Raw genomic sequence first — 14,636 nt, 5'->3', positions numbered from 1 at the left:
TACGCACTGCTGCTCCTGCCCACCTGGCTTCAGAGGCACCGTAAATAAATAAATTTGAAGGAATCTGTAATTCAGCTCAGACATGAACAGAGGGAGTTCATGATGAGAGACTTGTTAATCGGTATGGTTATGGAGAGACTGTGCAAGACTCATGGGGTAGAATTTCTCTTAGTGGTCTGAGCAGCTGCAAGCAGAGGTGAAACTGATTCCAGTTTTGTTGCTATTGGGACATGCAGAAGCCTGGAGGGAGGGGGGGAAAAGGGTATGTGGAGGGGAATTACAATGTGTGCTAGGGTCTCCTCATGGGACAAGCATATATGTGGTGTTTACTGGGGTTACTAAGAGCAAAAACAGGAGAGGGTGCGTGTGCACACACACACACACACACGCGCACGCACACGCACACACACAACTGCTAGGAGTATAGCTAATAAATTTGAAGTACTAATTAAGATGTCAAATGCAGACAACCACTGTAGGAATACTGGAAAAATGGTGCCATCAGACACAGGGATGTAGAATTTGAATTGGTGAGTAAAATGTGTACAGAAAGAACAAGACAGATGGATGGGGAGAGGAATATGCTCCTGGTTAAGAAGCACATGGAATCTAAGGGGTGCCCCCCCAGTTAACATGAGTAGCCAGTGTAATACTGTCATTTAGCTGTAACATAGGCAATGGGAAAACAAAAATGAAAGTATGAGTATATTATAGGGCAAGTGACTGTGATAAGTAAAATGAAGAACTATACAAACAGAATGGGCCAGAAAATCAGAATGTCTTATAATGGGATATTTTAACCTTCCTGACAAACTTTTGGATTGATCACTCACACAGTAGAACTTTTCTAGATTTACTGGATGAGTTACTAGCCTGTTGCGTGTGTTTTTTGGAACTGGATATCCAGTTTCCACTCTGAATGCTCACTGCAGATGATAGGTTCAGTTCTTTCTCCCACATTTTTTCTCTTGTGTATTAATGATCTTCTTCCACTGATTAGAAATTCTATCCAGATAGCTTTGCTGATAATAGTGAAACACATTCCATCTTCCAGATCTTGCACAAACAACATAAAGTTCTCAAATATCTGTCACCAATTCCTTATCCAATGGAGGGGTGAGAAAACTTTGTAACACAATAGTTGTCCGTAAATTAACTTTAATCCTTCTAAAACCCAGTCCTGTCTTATTTCTTGCAAAAAAAAAAAAATAAAATAAATAAAATAAAAAAAGTACTACCCTTATCTCATAAAAAAAGGTGACCACCTATGCTCTTCCATGATACTCAGATTTGTAATCTCTCTTTCCATTGGACATCACAAATACTGCTGACTCTACATCAAAAAATAGGTTATCATTCTCAGCATTACTTTTTTTTTTTCTGAAAAAACTGATGAATACAAATCTCAAATTTGCTCTACCATGAATTCACACATGTAGGAATTCGTGGTAGAGCAGATTTGAGAGCTGGTGCCTACCAAAATCTCTCTCAAGCTTCCAGACTACTCAAAAGAGGGAAGTCAGGTTAATTTATGACCCATCTCTTATAAACTCTCTCTCCACCCTCTGTTTTACAGATCTTCCTTTTCTCCTGCATGCTTTTCCTATAAGTATTTCCAAGTGTACTGTTCTTCTGGAGTGATGCCTACAGGAAAATAAAACACAAAGTAGTTTCTCCTTCCCTTTCTCCCTTTGGGTCACGCAACAAAAGCTTGGCTTCCCTGCTCCACTGGCCAGTACCAATTCTAATACCACTAAAATTGTGATATACAAACATTAGCTTTTACAAACATATAAATGTATCTTGTTTTTTTTTCTCCCCCCACCCTTACATAGGTTATATTTGAAAATACTTTTTTTTTTTTTCTCTCTTTTTGAAATTTAGAAAAAGCATAATTAAACTGCTACAACTTCAACCTGAAAAGAAGACAAAAATAGAATTTTAATGCAGTGTTAGAATTTCAATATTCTTTCAGCATACAGGAACTCCCCGACTTACGTAGGGGTTGTGTTCCGCAGAATGCTGCGTAAGTCGGAGAATTTCCCCCACACTTGTGCAGCACTCACAACTGTGCTCGCTGAATTGATTGAATCAAAAAAGAAATGTTCAATGAACATGTAAATAGAATTATTTATTGTATTTATTCAGTTTTTTATCTCATGCACAAGAAAAGTTACAAAAGCGTGCAGTTTAAAAAATTTCAAAAATATATAAAATTACAAAAAAAGAAAGGAGACAGACATGACATCAGTAAGTTTTACCTCTCGAGCATCGTTGTCAGAATCAACGTCTTCAGCTGATAAGTACACTGCTTCAGAGGTTGAGGGCGGTGGAGATTTAGAGGGGGTCGGCTGCTTAACCTTACAAAGAAACATTAATGGATGACTGGACGGTGGCTTTTTTCTTTTCATCGTAGATTTCTTTGTAGCAAGCATATCATTCACTCCTCTGTTAACTTTTAAGAATCGTTCGCTGTCAGGATCCATCTTCTCAAACCTCGCCATTGCTGATGCAATTTCACGAAATGCCAATGCCATCTCTCTAGTGATGAAGCGTGTTGGCTGCTCATTTGGTTCATCTTGAACTTCGTCAGCATTTTCTTCTTTCACTATCGCTGCCTGCAAGTCAATAAGAAGTACTTCGTTAGATAATTCCTTCAATAAGTACTTCGTTAGATAATTCCTTTAATAAGTACTTCGTTAGATAATTCCTTCTCTTCTTCCTTTATTAACTCCTCCACGTCTTTGGCATCAATCTCCAACTAAAGTAGCTCTGCAACCTTTACAACCTTATCTGTAACCGCTTCATACAATTCATCCCCTTCAAAGCATCTTACATGCCGTGGGCATATTTTATTCCATGCGCCATTTAAACAACTTTTAGTAATTTCCGCCCAGGCCTTATTAATGTTTAAGATGGCATGGAAATTGTAAGATTTCCATAAGTCTCTTAACATAAATTTTTTCTCATTGTCTACTGAACACAATGCCTGAGCAAATGTTGTGTGTAAATGCTTTTAAATTCAAAATAACACCCTGATCCACAGGATGGATCAGGGTGTTAATGATAACAAGTGAAGTCGTGTTTGGCGGTAGGAATATGACTCTCACGTTCGAATTGAAATCATCTAGATGCGAAGGATGTCCAGGAACAGTATCTGATAGAAGCAAAATCATGAAAGGAATGTCGTTGTCTTCACAATATTTTTCAACCTCAGGAATGAAGCAGCATTTAAACCAATCCTCAAAGAGAGATATTGTTATCCATGCTCTCTGGTTCAGTCGGAAATGCCCGGTGGGGTGGCTTTATTGATGCCATTAAATGCATGAGGATTTCCAGAATGGTACACAAGCAGTGGTTTTAATCTGTAATCTCCCAACTGCATTAGCCCCAAGCAAGAACATGGCCCAGTGTATTCAGTGGTGAAGCAGAGAGACCTAATTCCATACAACAGATGATAAACTTCGTCCTGCTTTTAATGCCTTGAAACCTGGCATTGTCTTTTCCTCTTTGGCAATGTATGTTCGATCTGGCATTTTTTTCCAATACAGAGCAGTCTCGTCAACGTTAATATTTTGCTGCGTTGAATAGCCGCCTTCATCAATAATTCTTACTAACACGTCACAAAATTTCTCTGCAGCTGCAGAATTGATACTGGAGACTCCACAGCATACTTTAATGTTGTTGAAACCAGTGCGATGCTTGAACCTATTAAACCGCCCATTGCTTGTCATGAACTTGGCTTGCAGTTCGCCGTAGTTATCCTTATAATATCTTCATAAATACTTGTGGCTTTTGCTTGAATGGTCATTGGACTCAGGAGCACTTGCTTCTGAATCTGATTTTCCATCCATATTATTAACAGCTGTTCCATCTTCCATATAGCACCTGAACGCTGTTTTGTGATCACTATTCATCTTAAGTGTGTTGATCCTTTGACATGTTCTTTTATACGTGCACTGTCCTTTAAAATAGTATTCAGTGGTGAAGCAGAGAGACCTAATTCAGTGCAATAGACGATAAACTTTGTCCTGCTTTGTACTTCTTAATCATTTTCATCTTCATTTCTACATCAATTTTGTTTCTTTTCTTAGCACTGACAGCAATTGCACTTTCAGTCGGTTGCTTTCCCTTCCTTATTGTAATACGTAAATAGGAATGAAGAGAAGTCTGTGAAAATTTGTTTTTTATATGATTGAGATTTCTGTGAAGGGGAACTCATTTCACCATAACACCGTAACATAAAACCCACACAATTCCAGTTATTGGTATTATCACAAATGCAATAAGATTGAGTTTACTATTCATTTATAATTAGATGCACTAACAGAAAAGCCCAATAAACTGGAAAGTACAAATTGTTTTTATTGTTTTATGGTTGTGACCTCCAGAAATGTGCTTTAGAAAAAAATATCACAAAGGTTTTCAAAATTGATTCTTATAACAGGAACATATGATAACGATGAAAGGTTGGTGCAATTTCCATTATAAAAATGACCTTTTGGAACGAATTACAAAAAAAAAAAAAAAAAAAAAAAAAAAAGTGTTATTGGGTTCACATTGCGATATTTTCACGATACCTCCATTTATTCCTACGGGATGCAAAATACGTTTCCACGAATTTTTTAGGTTTTCACCAGCTGGTAAAAACTTATGTAAAGTCGAATTTCCATAAGTCAGGGAGTTCCTGTAATTTTGACTTCAACTCTGTATCAGTGATGGTGACACAATTAGAGAGGTATGAACATATAAAAATTAGATAACTGTGATTCGCTCGCTTGTTGGTGCACACTATGTAACTGCTAAATGTGTAAAATATGTGCATAGTGTGTAAAACCTTACACACTAAATACTCAAAAATACTCAAATTGTACAAAAGTGCACCACCCATTCATTCACTTAGGCAACATTTTCTTTCTTTAGGCCAGTGCTTCTCAAACTTTTTTGGATAACCACCCCCCTAAAAAAAGCCCTCACTGGGGCTTTTTTTTTAGTCCACCAATATAAAGTGAAGCTAAATAACTGAAATGAATATTTGTCTGTTTGCCTCTAAAAACATAAATGCAGCCCTGCATGAATGTGTGTGAATTATAAAGAAAACTATTTATGCACTTTATTCCTTCTTCGTAAAAAATTACAACTACATAAATAAAGTCAGTTATAGTCACACTTAAATTAAGTCATAAACGTTGTTTGCTGTTTTGGTTTTTAGGAGCATTAGCAACTAAGGCCATATTGCTCCGGGATATGCAGTGGTCATTCCCTGACCTTTCCGCATCCTCCGTATTTGGTGGTGATGGGCTCGAACCCCGGTCTAATTAAGAGGTGTGTGCTACGCACTGCTGCTCCTTCCCACCTGGCTAAGGAGGCGCCTTAAGTCATAAAAATTAAAGTTAATTACATAAATGAGTCATGGTATTAATGGAAATTTAATTATATTTTGATATTTAATGCGATGGATGAGCTTGGTGGAGATTTATTAGCTTATCAATATTAGGTTTAATATCTGTAAGTAGAAGTCGTAAATCGCCACATTTAACAACATCCAGACAATTTCTTTGTTTTGTTTTGTCAGCAATTGAAATACAGCACTGAAACCAAACCGGTTTCGACTAGATATGATGTTGGAAAAGAAATAAGTAATTTTTTTACAATTCCCCACAATGCAGGATAATGGTCAGGGATTTTCTTTTGTAACCAAAATTTCTGATATGAATTTTGAAATTTTGGCTTCAGTTCAACTTCATTTTGTAACTCAATCAATTCTTCTTCTACAAAACGTTCACCATCGTCATTATTTAAAAAAAATTATTTATAACCCAATCTGGAATTTTCAAATTAAGGAGATCTTCGAATCTTTCCTGCATATCTCTGTGCAATATTTCTAGATGATTACAAAAAGTTAGTAGAGTTTCATCAGCTATTTTTTCTTTTTTCTCTATTTCCAACAGATTTGGAAATTGATACAATTCACATTGTCCTACGTTGCGCATAAAAAGCTTTAATTTTGAAATAAATGCTGAAATTTGAGTTTTTGCCTTAATAAGAATTACATCTTGTCCTTGTAAAAGTAAGTTCATTGAGTTGAATCTAGTAAATAAATCTGCACGATAAGCAATATCAGTTTTCATTTTCTTGAGGTCATTACTAAGGTCGTTGTTCCTATCTTCAAAAAACTCGACAACAGTATCAAAGAGTTCATAAAATCTGTCGAGACAGTTGCCTTTTGACAGCCACTGAACCTCGGAGTGAAGTAGCAATCGTTCAAAATCTTCACCATTTTGATCACAAAGCTTTCGAAATATACGATCATTCAAAGAATGTGCTTTAATTTGTTTATAGCAGTAATAACAGTTTGTAGAGAATTGTGCAGTTGATCACCAAGTTTTTTTGCAACTAAATGCTGACGGTGAATGACACAATGAACAGTAATATTTGGCACAGCATTTTCTGAATAAGCCATAAAACTCTTGTAAAGGCCAATCATTGATGGTGCTCCATCTGCCCCCTGTCACCCCTCTTTCATGCCTAATGCCCCCATGGATAATTTAACCCCCCCAGGGGACGATATCGCCCACTTTGAGAAGCACTGCTTTATGCTAAAGAAAATGTTTGTCAGCTTGGTTGTATCTGCCAACAAAAAAAAATTTTTTTTTACTGAAAACTTGTATACTAATGGAATGTTTAACGTGAGCCAAATGCGATGAATGATGAACCACACTGGCTTCTTCAATCTTTCTGTTTGATTAACACTTTTTTTTTTCCCTTCAGTCAAATAATTGGCTGTTTAAAACCTACCACGGAAAAACATCAGACGTCCAGTGCAAAACAAAACACATGTAGCACAACTGATGAATGCATATACTGCACTCAGAATTTAGACTAGCATACCACTGAATAGGTGCATTTGGAATAAACTATAACATGAAATAAATAACAGAGAAATTGCATGGTAATGTAAGGAGTTTCCAGTGGTAGATATTACTAAGCTGCTGCTATTTCTTGCTACCAATTGAACAGCATTCATTTGCCCATGTAAATTTTTTCAAAAAAAAAAAAAAATCTGCAATGCCCCTCTAGTTACACAATAAGATGTGCATATAACATGTAGAAAAATTTAACCAGTGCCTAAAGGAAATATACACATTATGATGCAAAAGTCTTTAAATACTAACCACAATTAAAAAATATTTTCTTTGATGGCATTTTTCTTAAAGAACTCAATGCTCTTTTCCGATTTTGGCAAACTCACTGCATACTAAAAATATCTATTTCCAAGGAAAAATTAAAATATAAACTTTATCTTAATACTAATTATCACAAGAATAATTTTTCTGAAAAATTCAAATGCTATGCAGTTTAATGATAGCAGCTATCAGAAGAAATGTCAATATAAAGAACTCAATGAGACACAGGATTAACATAGTTTAACAGACATTAAGCAATGGGATGAAATATGGAACTGCGGGAAATTTGTGTGCAAAAATTCCTGTTTGTAAATATTACTAATATAAACAGGTAGAAGTTTGGTTGGTAGGTAGGACTAATGTAATAGGTAAGAGTTTTGTGGAAATGATGCTCGTGTCAATTTTTTTTTTTTTTTTTTTGTCATGAACACTGGATAATGACAAATGTTTATTTTTTATTGCATCTGTAGTTGAAGCAAGGTAAGTGAAAAATAAGTAAGGGTAAGAAAAGGGTGAACAGAAAGTGGACATGGAAGAGTCCAAATGGATTAACAACTAAGGAAATCAACTTCATCCTCACTAACAGAAGATATATTGTGAATGATGTTACCGTCCTGAATAAGGTAAATGTTGGAAGTGATCACAGAATGGTAAGATGTACACTTGATATAGATGTAGGAAAGGAAAGGAAAAAACTGACTCGAGTAAATAATACAAAGGTCTTTGAGATAACAGAAGAGGAGAAAAAACAGTATGTACTGGAACTTAAGAACAAGTTTGAGCTTCTGCAGACTGCTCAGGACCAAGATATCGACGAGGAATATTACAACTTTCTGAAAGTGATAAAGCCCAAGAAACCTATAGGAAAAAATAAATCCAAAGAACAAAAAATTAGTCAAGAAACACTTGTCATGATGAACCGAAGATGACAAATGAAGAGCAAGAAAAACACTGACAGGGAGAAAATTGAGTATACTGAGTTATGCAAAGCCATTAGAAAGAGACTCAGAGAGGACATAAGAAGATTTAACACAAGAAAAGTAGAAAAAGCATTAAGGGAAAACAAAGAATTTAAATCAGCAGCCATGAGCAGTAATACAGAAAGACAAATGATACTGAAACTGAAGAACAGCGATGGTGTACTTATAAACAGCAGAGAGGGCATAATTCAAATAGCAGAAGACTAATATAGAGAATTATACAAGGAGTGAGGGAATGATGTCAGCAGTGAGGAAGATAGATTGCAAAGTAGCAAAACATATGACATACCCGATATTCTGATGAGCTAGAACATGCATTGAAGAAAATGAAGAATCAGAAAGCGACGGGGGAAGATGAAGTTACTGTAGAGTTGTTAAAATTGGGAGGAAGAGACATAACACAAAAACTGTCAAGGCTTTTCACAAAGTGCATTCGAAAAGATGTGACGCCTAAGCAGTGGAATAATGCAATCATAGTTTTGCTGCATAAGAAAGGAGATAAATCAGAAATTGGAAATTATAGACCAATTAGCTTGTTATCCCACATCTACAAGTTGTTCACAAGGGTCATTACTAACAGATTAGAAAGAATACTTGATGAGAATCAACCGAAAGAGCAAGTTGGCTTTGGGACAGGATTCTCAACTATGGATCACCTTCACGTAATATCACAGCTAATGGAGAAAGCAAATGAATATAAAACACCATTATGCCTGGCATTTGTGGATTATGAAAAGGCATTTGACTCCATACAGCATAAGGCAATGTTTCGGGCACTAGAAAGACAAGGCATAGACACCCCACATATTATGATTTTGAAGAAAATATATGAGAGTGCTACCTCCTTTATTAGACTAGACAAAGACAGTAGCAAATTTAAAATCGAGAAAGGAGTTCGACAAGGAGACACAATATCTCCGAAGCTGTTTACTGCTGCCCTTGAGGAAGCTTTCAGAAGATTAGACTGGTCGCAGAAAGGAGTCAATGTGAACGGAGAGTACCTAAACAATTTACGATTTGCATATGACATTGTGGTCATAAGCCACGATCCCAAAGAATTAGAGGAAAATCTTAATCAGTTATGCACAGTTAGTAAGGATTTAGGACTAAAGATGAATATGGCTAAAACAAAAGTAATGATGAACAAGTATGACACAGAAAGGGATATAATGATTGAAGGAGCAGTAATTGAAAAGGTGGAGTCATATAATTATCTGGGACAAGTTATTAGCTGTAATAATGATAAATGGCTGGAAGTCAAGAGAAGAATAAATTTTGGATGGATAGCATTCAGGAAATATAGTCACATACTGAAGAGCAATATCCCAGTTTGTCTGAAACGTAAAATAATGACGCAATGTATACTCCCCACCATGACTTATGGAAGTGAAACTTGGGCACTCGCCAAAAGAATGGAAGAGAAGCTGAGAACTACACAGCGAAGAATGGAACGAATTATATTGGGAATCAGACTGTTATATAAGAAGAGAAACACATGGATTAGGCAGCAAACTCAAGTAAAGGACATTCTTATCAAAACTAAAGAACTAAAATGGTCTTGGGCAGGACATATAGCTCGAAGACATGATGACAGATGGACTAAAAAAATAACAGAATGGTACCCAAGAGGAGCTAGAAGAAATCCTGGAAGACAAAGGCGGAGATGGATAGATGAAATTCTTGAGTTTGTGGGTAGTAAATGGATGACCAGTGCTCAAAACAGAAGGAACCGGAAAGTTGCTGGAGAGGCCTTCATCCTGCAGTGGATTTAAAATGTCTGATGATGATGAAGGGAAAAACAGCAAACCTATTTTTCCCTAAGAATAAAGAATCTTAGATAAATTTAGATTGTTAGTTTTGGCCTTACCCATTTGTATTTCTCAAAGTAATTGAAAGTATAAGTAAGAGAAGGGGGCAACGAAGAATGCCTGCAAAACGTATGTTATGTAATCTTCAAAAAATTGCAATTTAATAAAAGAATGATATAATTTTAAGTATTTTTCAACAACCGTATGTTGAAATGATAAAATAAAACGAAAGCCAAAATTTTGATAACTTTATAATTAAGCTTACAATAAATTACTATTTACAGTGGATATAAAACAAACAAAATATCATAAAATATACCAGATTAAAAGCGATAAAATATCTGAAGCTTTCGAAGGCTCCGCCTTCATTCTCAACAGTACGTTTTTTTACTTTACAGTGTAACTTTAAATACCCGCAGGTTTACGGAACATGTCACGTGCACTGTTCTCGTGCGTGTTGGAACCGGAAGTGGCTCGGGAGCGCGTCAGGTGGAATCGTTCATTCCCTCTAAGGATCACTGCCTCAAAGAGGGGATGAATATGCATACCCCTGTCTCTATAAATATTGTTCTCAATGGAACTAATCCGCAAGCTCTCGAGCCACTTGCGGTCCCAAAACCTATGTGCCCGATCAATGATAACTGCTTCGTCCGGGGAGATATGGTGCTGCTTCTCCCAAAAGTGTTCGGCCATGGTGGATTTTCCATAATCCACATTCCTTATCGCCTTTGTGTGCTCCTTGAGACGCAGCTTTTATATCCTGGACACCTCAAGTCCAGGATATAAAATTCTTTTATTAAAAGAATTTTATACATAATATGTTACTTATATGAATGTATACTGGTAGATGCTACCAGTTCAGATAATTATAACACTTGAAAGATAAACAGAAAAGTAACCCCACACCTTTTTATTCTTTTAAAGCTAAATAAAATATCCTTTTCTATAAGAGTCAGTTATCTACACTGTTTGTTTGTTTGTTATTTGTTTATTATTTGGTTTTTAGGAGCATTAGCAACTAAGGCCATATTGCTCCGGGAATATGTGATGGTCATTCCCTGACCTTTCCGCATTCTCCGTATTAGGTGGTGATGGGCTCGAACCCCGGTCTAATCAAGAAGCGTGTGATACGTACTGCTGCTCCTTCCCACCTGGCTACGGAGGCTCCCTATCTATACTGAAATAGATACTTCATCTTTCTATTACTTAAGACATAGTAACTCTGAATAAAATGGTTTTATACCAATTGGATATACAAAAAACTTCCGCTGTTTAAAATTTCTCTGATGATCTGTTATTTTACTAGCTATTTCATTGCAAATAACCAGTATATATATTTCAGGCAAATAATTTTGACAATACAAATATAACTGTTATTTTATTTTTATTTTACCTTTTGAAACCTTCTGTTAGTACAAGAGTCTCCATTTGCACATCGTGAACCACTAGAAGGAGAAAAAATTTCTTTAATAAAAATTTTTTTATTAATATAAAAAAACAACTTGCAAGTTGTAATGTATCATTTTAAGATCCAACACAAACAACACCTTAAATCTGAGAATCTTAATGAGTCTACGTTCAATTTCTGTCTTTGATAATTTTACTACCCATGATCTGATTACAATAAGGATATGCAGCAATAAAGAAAAAAAATGCAATAATCTGTATATACAAGGCATAGCTATTAAATAATGAGATTGTGTGCACACAGCCACCATCAAGTGGCACCTGTAAAACAAAGGCACAACATATGACCATGAACCTTTCCCTAGTTATCTGCCAAGTCATGTTCCAACACACTAATTCACTTTGCAGTGAGACAAGTTTTCATTACCACTGTTTTTGCAGTTTTCCAGAAAAATGACAAAAGAATCGAACAAAGAATCATTCTCAATTTTTTAACAAAACTAAAGAAAACACCAGCTGAAAGTTATGTGAAGGTTTTTTAATTTATTTATTTTTTTTTTTTTTACGTCAAGTTTATAAGGAAGACACTATGTCACTATGTTTGAATGGCACAAAAGAATTTTAGATGGAAGAGGGAATATGTGGAAGACGATGAATGACCAGGCTGTCCAGTACAGATGAAAACTGATGAAAATGTGGACCAAATGAGGACATTGATTAGAAGTGATCATTATTTAGCATTAGAATGGTTGCATCAGAACTCAATATGGATGAAGAAAAACAGATAAATTTTAATTGAAAAATTTAGGCATGAGAAATGTGTATGCCAAGATGGTACCAATAATTTTGAATGAAGATCAAAGAATGAAAAGACTCCAAATTTGTGAAGATGTTTTGAAAAAAAAAATTGAAGAGTCAAACTTTCTGAATATTGTAATTGCAATGAAACCTGACTGTTCTAATACAACCCAGAAACCAAAAGACGGTCAATGCAATGGAAGACAAAACAATCCCCCCAGCCCAAAAATACACCAAGAATATCAAAAATGAAAACCATGCTTCTTGTTTACTTTGACATTAAGGGAATTATTATGGCTAAATATATCCCAGCAAATTAGACTGTCAATCAAACATAATACACTGAAGTTCTAACAAGGCTGAATGAAAAACTTCAAAGAAAAAGCCCTGAATTTTGGAAGGATGGTTGGACACTTCATCCAGACAATGCACCAGCACACAAAGCACTCTCTGTTTGCCAGTTTTTGGCCAAAAAACAGATCCCTGTGTTAACTTGCACCCTACTTTTCAGACCTAGTCCCTTGTGACTTTTTTCTCTTCCCCAAACTGAAAAGAGTACTTAAGGGAACCCAATTTAAGTCCACTGAAGACAATTGAGACTCATAATGAAGATTCATAAAAAAAAAATTACCAAAGTATTGAAAGGACTTACAGAAGACGACTTCCGGAAATGTTTTTGTATTTGGAAGGTAACATATGGAACAGTGTGTGTGCAAGCTCAGGGAAATTATTTTAAAGGTACGAAATACTTCATTATATTTATTTTATTGCAACAGTCCTGTTATTTAATAGGTTGACTTATTTATCATTACTATTAAATAAATAACGGCCTCCATAGCTGAGTGGTCAGGAGCGGGAGTGCAGTAGCACACACGCTCCTTGAGCAGACTGGGGTTCAAGCCCCTGACTGCTGAATACGGTCGATCTGCCAACCCTCACTGGACCAGCGTGGCAGATTATGGTCCTCAGCATGAATTGTTGAGGAGGCTTCCATCCTGCAGTGGGTTGATAATGGCTGCACTTTACCTTTTTAAAAAAATAATAAATTTTATTTATCAGCGGAAGAAAAGTTCTCTTATCGCCGTGTTCAAATATCTTTCTTACAATTAATATTTATTAATAATAAATCAATAAAAATGATTTGTATATTCTGAGGGGTTCAAGATATATAAACATTGTTTCAAGTTTAATTAGAAATTTTATTTCAAAAGATTATAAGCAGTCTTGTAACATCTTATAACGTGATTATTGTGCCCCAGAATTTAAATAACTGGCAGATTAGCCTTTTGGTGATGTTATTTAAAACAGGTGCAGCCAACCTGTTCCTAGAGCACATCATGCCACATCACATATTAAGTTAAAAATGTATTGCATACCACCTAAGGGCAGATCTGGAAACTGCTGCATTCAACAGCCATCCTCCCAATGAACCCAGCACCACCAACTGTGTTTGCTAACTACTTAAAGAAATTTTATTCTAAGTACTTGTAATTAAAAAATATATATATAAAAATAAATAAAACAATTTTCTGTTTATAAAATAAATTTAATATAGGTTAACAAATACATGTCATCTTACAGAAATGTACATTTCAGAAATGTAAATGGACATCTTACAGAAATTACATGTCATCTTACTAATGCTCCAACTCCATGGAGAGCAGTGTCCACTGATAACCACTCTCTGTCTTCTCCCACTCAACCATTCTTTTATCCATTGTAGCAACTTGCCCTTAATGCCATACTACTCCACTTTGCACAGTAGTCTTCCATGTACCACAGTATCAAAAGCTTTCCTAAAATCCAAGTATATGATATCAAAATTATTCTTTGCATTCAGTTCCTTTGTGATTCATCAGCTATTATCAGCAGTGATTCTTCATGCATTAAAAATCTGCAGATAAAGGAACCACTAAGTGGCAGTGATCACAATGTACTAAGGTGAAATTTACTTAAAGATTTAACTGCCATCGAGGTAAGGGGAAGGGTTTTTGCTTTCATAAAGGTGATCTAAAGTACTGCGTATGGGTAGCAGTAACCCCAGAATAACGCATCAACTGGGTGATAATACACTCAGTGTAGTGGAGAATGAAGAGGATCTGGGGGTAATTGTGCAGTCAGATATGAAGTTTTCTGTGCAGTGCAAAAAGGCTGCAAGAGTAGCCAATGGTGCCTTGTCAATGATATATATACAGGAATTTTGCTAGCAGAGATAAGGTGGTGATTGTCCCTTTGTATAAGGCAATGGTCAGGCCACACCTTGAGTACTGTATATAGATCTAGAGGGCTCATTTTAGGAAAGATGTAGAGTGCTGGAATGATTACAGAGAAGGGCAACGAGATTGGTGAGTGGAACAAAGGGTTAGTGTTATCAAGAAAGGCTTAAGCTCTGCAAATTGCAGCTCCTGGAGACTAAGCACCTGCGAGGTGATCTAATTGAGGTGTATAAGGCCTTA

At 35.9% G+C, this 14,636-nt stretch overlaps 1 protein-coding gene across 1 annotated transcript in view; it reads right to left on the bottom strand.

The window, feature by feature from the left end:
- The window catches only part of Set2 (SET domain containing 2), a 434,699-nt gene that overhangs the window by 281,275 nt on the left and 138,788 nt on the right, over window positions 1-14,636 (bottom strand). Inside the window, exon 4 of the mRNA XM_090387799.1 lies at window positions 11,369-11,420. Coding sequence (XP_090243925.1) covers window positions 11,369-11,420 — 52 coding nt within the window. The remainder of the gene's footprint in view (window positions 1-11,368; window positions 11,421-14,636) is intronic.

The sequence above is a fragment of the Mastigoproctus giganteus genome, chromosome 13 (assembly GCF_048544385.1).
Source record: "Mastigoproctus giganteus isolate SK-2022 chromosome 13, ASM4854438v1, whole genome shotgun sequence".
NCBI lineage: Eukaryota > Metazoa > Arthropoda > Arachnida > Uropygi > Thelyphonidae > Mastigoproctus > Mastigoproctus giganteus.
This window is presented reverse-complemented; position numbering and strand designations above follow the sequence as displayed.